Here is a 6,844-nt window from a genome sequence, read left to right on the forward strand (position 1 = left end):
TGATGCACATATTCTTAATTGGTGTGCCATCAAAATTTTCATTTTTGTCGTTTTATGGTCTATTAGCTTCAGCCTTGATTTCCATTATTGTAATCAAAAAATTAATTTCAAGCTCCATTTTTGTATTTCAAGCTCTATTTTTTCTCTCTCATAGTGTGAGCTGGGTTCCAACGGATTACCGACGAAATTAACATTAAGAAATTGCTCCTAGTATGTTTCATACAGTTTCCTTTTGATCTAAAATTATTTGAATAAACTATTTTGACGTTTTATATGTTAAAATTTACTCAAACGGACATATAAATAAGTAAACGTCTCAAATTTAGAATAGCTCGTTTGCATAACGTAAAATCTGTTCACTATTATTTTTGAAAGACAGTTCTTAAATGGGACAAGTGTTTTATATAAAGGATGACGGATGTTCCAATTAAAAGAAAACCACAAGCAAAAAATGGAGTTGAAGTTCTTTTCATGTAAACTTCTATCATATCTCCTATGTCTTTCCCTTGGTTTTTTCCCATCAATAAACTCTGCTGAGTTTTTTGATTGCATCACTAGTAAACTTTCTTCAAACTTCACATCAACAGACATTGTCATCACCCCAGACGACACTTCGTACTCCACTATCCTTCAATCCACCATCCAAAACCTTAGATATTCCACCGACAAAACCCTAAAACCATTAGCAATAATCACACCCTTTTCATATTACCATGTCCAATCCACAATCATCTGCAGCAAGGCATCTGGACTCCAAATTCGAATCAGAAGTGGAGGTCATGACGACGAAGGCCTTTCCTACACCTCGCATGATCACACCCCTTTCATCCTTCTTGACATGAGCAAACTCCGGTCAGTCACTGTTGATTTAGATGATAACACCGCATGGGTCGAATCCGGTGCAACTATTGGCGAGCTGTATTATTGGGTGTCTCAGAAGAGTAATCTTCTTGGATTCCCAGCTGGAGAGTGCCCGTCTGTAGGCGTGGGGGGGCACCTTAGTGGAGGAGGCTTCGGTACCATGGCAAGGAAATATGGATTATCTGCTGATAATGTAATAGATGCATATATTGTTGATGTTAATGGGCGGATCTTGGATAGAAACTCAATGGGTGAAGATCTATTTTGGGCGATTAGAGGTGGGGGAGGTAGTTTTGGTGTTGTACTATCTTGGAAGATCAGTCTTGTTTATGTTCCACCGGTAGTTACAGTTTTCAGTCTTTCTAAAAAGCTAGACCGAAGTGGTACTCAGATTGTTAACAAGTGGCAGTATGTTGCGCACAATCTCACCGAAGATTTGTTCATTCACCTTGTAATAAATCTTGCTCCGGTGTCTGAACAAGAACAAAGTAGAACTTTGCAATTAACAATCAACGCACTTTTCTTGGGTACAGCTGATAAGCTTATAGAAATAGTCGAGGACAGATTTCCAGAACTGGGATTACAGAAAACGGATTGCATTGAGATGAGTTGGATAGAATCAGTAGTTTACTTTTCCGGTTATTTAAGTGGAGAAGGCATTGATGCTCTAAGAGACCGGAGTTTGAGACCGTGGCCTAAAAGTTATTCCGTAGCTAAATCAGACTATGTGAAGAAACCAATTCCCGAAGAAGCATTTGAAGACATCTGGAAATGGTGTTTGCAAGAAAATTTGCTTCTAGTGATAGAGCCATTTGGTGGAAGGATGAGCGAGATAGATGCGACTGAAACCCCGTACGCACACCGGGAAGGAAATTTGTACATCATACAGTACATCATGCGATGGACCGATGATGATTTCAAGGCATCTAAAAAGCATGTTGATTTGATAAGAGAAATATATGAGAAGATGACACCATTTGTGTCCAGTAATCCAAGGGAGGCTTACGTGAACGTTAGGGATTTGGATCTTGGTACAAATGGTAAGGGTGGATGTGGTTCAAGTTACGAGCATGCATTAGAATGGGGAAGCAAGTATTTTATGGGAAATTTCAGGAGGTTGGCAATTGTGAAAGGTGAAGTTGATCCAACCAATTTCTTTGGTCATGAACAAAGCATCCCACCTCTTGTATTATCTTATTCGTATTAGATTATTTGATTTTAGATTAATGTGTAAAATAGTTAACTAGTATTTAAGTTATCATTGGCGGATAACTTGTTTGTAACTAATAAAAATAAAAGAACTCGCTTGTAATCAACAAAAATCAAAGGTAACTTTTTTACAACGTGTTTAGAATGTAATTTACAAATATTAATAGTTCATATATAACAATGTGACAATTATGTCATATCAAGCAAGAGGCGGAAGAAAATAAGATTGAAAGTGTATATTGTTGGGTGCAACACCACAAAAATTCATACCTTTAAATAAAGAAATTAGTAAAAACGAGAAATATAAACAAAATTATGTAAATGATTAAAGAAACTAGGGAGAGAGACTTATAAGCCGAACAAAGTTTTCAAACTGATCAAAAAACCTAATTATGTTTTGTCTGTTCAAGAAAATCTAACGGACTTAATAGTTTGTTTCAAAAAGCCAAACTAACTTACACTTTCGTTCACTTCTCATTTAGAGTCAATCAGCTAACGAAAGTCAATGAATGTGTAACATACATGTTCAGTTATCGTGTTTTGTTTAAAGATGAATATTATTAAATAATATATGATTTTGAGTATTGAGTTCTAACAAGATAGTTTTATGAAGAATTGAAGTAAAACTATGTATAGAATCAGTTGGGAAGTATTGGAAGTCTTATGATATTCCAAACAAAAGTCAAATATAGAAATTAACAAAAATATAAAAATAATGTTACTGAAAGTTGTAGATTAGCTCGCTAGAAACATTTAGGCGGAAACCTCATCGAAATCCGAGTTATAACGAAGAAGTTATGACCAATCGAAGATCCGTGACAAAACTGTCAAAACACTATTTAGCGTAAAAAGTGAGTTTTCGATAAACTACGTTTTAGCTTTAATGATCTAAATGAAAGTCGTAGTATTCGTTAAACCGAGAATTTTCATAAAAAGAACGTCAAAATCTGAATTCGTATGCGGAAGTTATGATTTTTTTAAGCTTCAGTATAGCAATATACAACTAAAAACTCGAAACAAAGATCGAGTGATTTTAGCTGACGCAACCTAAACGAGAATCGAATGTCTCGTTAATAGTAGTACAACGGTAAGACGGAAACGGACGTCGGATTAAGAAGTTATGAATTTTTAACAGATTTTCCTGTCCCGGTCTGTTAAAAATAATAATATTAAAAATAAATTCAAAATTGGCCGACAGAGTCTAAACTAAAGTTGTAGAGTATAATCTCACCTATGCGTTCATATAAAGAACGTCGAAAACGAAGCTCGTATGTGAAAGTTATAAATTTTCGAAGTTCTTGGCACAAAAACCGAGAAAATTCGCATGTGCATGGTCCGGGTTCGGCCACGTAGCACCTGCGCCTGCGCATGTGAGACGTGTGTGTAGTCCGTGGCACAACCGAAGTGATCCATGTCGCCCTTCCCTTGTGAGCCACCCTGTATCCGAAGCAGGTAAGTCCTTCGAAGCGCTGGACCAATCCGAAGCCGACGCGTGCACCCCTCCCCCTCCTCGCCAGCTATCCGACGCGTGTCCTTCCTTCCTCCCTTTGGATCCGAGCCTCGCACCTATATAAGGGAGATGCGAACCCTCCCAGTTTTGGTTGGTATTTTCCATACTCTTTCACACTAAACTTTATTTTAAGCCCCTTTTAAACCCCCGAAGCCTCAGGAACCTACCTAACACTCGAAAAACATCCCGAAGTGCCCGAAGACCCCGAGAAATTTATCTTTTCGGTTTGAAGCTCAACCCTCGCAAAGGCCCAGTTTTCATCGAAGACAGTTATTTATAGGAACAAAGTGCTGCCCAAATTACTATTTTAACCTCCGATTATTTCACAGTGAGTTCAAATTATAGGAACAATTGTGTGCTATGTGTTATATGTGTTATGTGTTTTCCCGTATTATTATGTTAATGAGCTATACCTTTGACCACGAAGTGAATGACTAAGCATCACTTGGGTATTGGTATGTAGCCTTTAACCATGAAGTGAATGAGTAAGCATCACTTTGGCTCTGGTAGAATGATAGATAGGGCTGATAGCCTGTAAATTCTAGCAAAATGTTAATTCATAAATCGTTTATTTTCTGTGCCACTTGGGCTAAAGTCTTATTGATGTATATCAAATTGAAATTGTTGTATCGCATTGATTGTAAATCTTTGAACCAGATCATTTCTTGAAATGGAAAGCTTGTCACATGATTCACATATGCCTTTGTTGTTCTTTGTTCCTCTTGCTTCTGTCATATTGGTATATATATGACATACCGTTATATTGCATCTATTTTTGAACTCACTAAACGTCAGTTCTTATCCCTCTCATTGTTTAACTATTGCAGATAATAAGGATCCAGTATAGACATATACTGTTGGAAAATTTAGAATAGTTAATAATATTACTTTAGTATTTAGTGATCGCATATGTATAAAATTATAATTTCCTGGGTAGTTATGTAATGTACTAAAACTTAGTCGGTTTGTATCCAACCTTTTGTAATTAAACTATCAATGTAAAATATTGTTTATAAATATTTATGTAGCATTTTTTGGAGTAACATGAAGTAATAATGATAAGTATGAAAGAGGTTCTCTCAATCATGGTATTAGAGCAGTACTTTAAGTGAACTAAATACCACGGATTGATATTTAGACTTAAATTGTTAGAAGTTTACTATATGAATGGATTTATTGTAAGTATATGGATAATAACCATAGGAAAGACTTTAGTAAAGTATTAGGTAATGATAAACCCTAATATTCTAAAATACAATGTTACTCCATATTGCGGAGCAATGACTGAACAGGTGAGTAGCCATACACTAGTGGTGGGTAGAGATCCTCAACCTGATGAAGTAAATACTCTAGTATCCCCTCGTGAGGTGCGACTTATGGATAAACTTATTGGTGTTATTCGGCAGACTCCTGAAGAAGACAAAAACAATAGTGATAAAGGAAAAGAGAAAGTCACTGGAGAATCTCCAGAAGGAGAGGCAAAACGTTCCTCATTCAAAACTTTCAAGAGTAATGGTGCTACAGAATTTTAAGGTTTTTTTAATCCTATTGTTGTTCTTACATGGATCCAGAACACAAAAAAAGTATTCCATATTTCTCATGTGGTTAATGAAGACAATGCTAATTATGCTTCTACAATGCTCATCGGAGAAGCCTTGGTCTGGTGGGAAGCAACATTTGAAGCTCTCAACGGTTATGACAAGGATAATTTATCGTGGGAATTGTTCAAAACTCGTTTACTAGGAAAGTATTGTCCTCTAGACATGAGGTGAAGATTGGAGAAAGAATTTCTCGAGCTTAAACAGGGAGGAATGACGATGAATGATTATGAAACTTAGTTCAATCAAAAACTACGGTTTGCTACAAAGTATATTCCAACTGAAGACGATAAAATTCAGTTATTCATGGATGGACTACGGTATGAAATCCGCGATTTCGTGGCTAATCGGGATGTTCTGTCATTTGATAAAGCTGTTGAGTATGCTAGAAAGCATGAGCATGACTTAGAAGTATGTGGTGCCACTCTTTTTGTTTCGAAGCATCCACATATTGATCGAACTGTTCGTGTTTCCTCTATTCCACCAGCTCAATCTATTCGAACTGATCCTGGTAAACAAGTGCAAACTCATAATACCCCGCCTGACCGCTGTAGGTCACAATCTTTTTCTCTTCAATTTCCATCGTGTCGAAACTGTGGAAAGAATCATTCGAGCGAATGCAGATTATAAAAAGGATTAGTGGTTTGTTATGGATGTGGATAAGTAGGCCACATGAAGTCTGTTTGTCTGATGAAGAATGTTACATGCTTTACTTATGGTGTTGCTGGCCACAGAAAGCATTTTTGCCCTACTCTTACTAGTCAAATGACAGGAAGTCAAACTTCTATTTAACAACCGGAAAGAAGTCAAGCTCCTGTTCAACAACCAAAGAGTACTCCAACTAAAAAGGAGGAGGTGCCAAAAGCTAAAGGTCATGCATTTCAGATTACCACATAATAGGCACGTGCAGACCTGAATGTTGTGATTGGTACATTTCTAGTCAACTCTAGACCTGCTCATATGTTATTTGATTATGGTGCCTCAAATTCTTTTGTGTCTCATGAATTTGTGCATTCCTTTCAAATTGCTTGCTATGCACTCCCCCAACCATTTCATGTAGATACTGCGAGAAGTATATCATTACTTGATTATAAAGTCTATAAAGATTGTGTGATAGAAATTGAAGGCTATAATTTTCTTGCTAACCTGATTCCTTTCTCCTTGCCCAACTTTGATATTATTCTCGGCATGGATTGGTTGTCAGAGAACCATGCAGAACTATTGTGCTATGAAAAGATAGTACGTATTCCCATTGAAGGGGAGAATCCTATTTATGTCTATGGTGAACAAAGACTTAAAATCGTAAAAATAATCTCTTTCCTAAAAGCTCATAAATTCATATCGAAGGGGTGTTCTATCTTCCTGGCCTATACAGTTGATATATCAAAACAGGAAAAGAAAACGGTAAATGATGTTCCCATTGTTAGTTAATATCCTGATGTTTTTCCCAAAGAATTGCCTAGACTTCCTCCGGATAGGCAATTAGAATTCGAATTGACCTTGTGCCTGGTACTGCTCCGATTACAAAGACTCCTTATCATCAAAAAATGTGAAGAAGGAAGGGATGGTACATTATACTAATGTTTTACTTGATGATCCATGTGGACTGAAAGTATTCAAGAATTGAGTATGGATTCCAAAGATTGGTGGATTAAGACAGAAGATT

General features: G+C 36.6%; 1 protein-coding gene across 1 annotated transcript; it reads left to right on the plus strand.

The window, feature by feature from the left end:
• The first annotated feature begins 315 nt into the window (after positions 1-315).
• On the plus strand, positions 316-2,206 carry LOC111898383 (berberine bridge enzyme-like 15). The gene has a single exon (XM_023894303.3). It carries the CDS (start codon positions 419-421, stop codon positions 2,066-2,068), a length of 1,650 nt encoding a protein of 549 aa, XP_023750071.1. The 5' UTR covers positions 316-418; the 3' UTR covers positions 2,069-2,206.
• The last annotated feature ends 4,638 nt before the right edge of the window (positions 2,207-6,844 follow it).

This window comes from Lactuca sativa, chromosome 5 (genome assembly GCF_002870075.4).
Source record: "Lactuca sativa cultivar Salinas chromosome 5, Lsat_Salinas_v11, whole genome shotgun sequence".
In the NCBI taxonomy this organism is placed as follows: Eukaryota; Viridiplantae; Streptophyta; class Magnoliopsida; order Asterales; family Asteraceae; genus Lactuca; species Lactuca sativa.

What these genes read in the sequence shown, in the direction of transcription:
- LOC111898383 (XM_023894303.3), top strand. Translation starts at nt 419, where the DNA reads ATGTTCCAATTAAAAGAAAACCACAAGCAAAAAATGGAGTTGAAGTTC.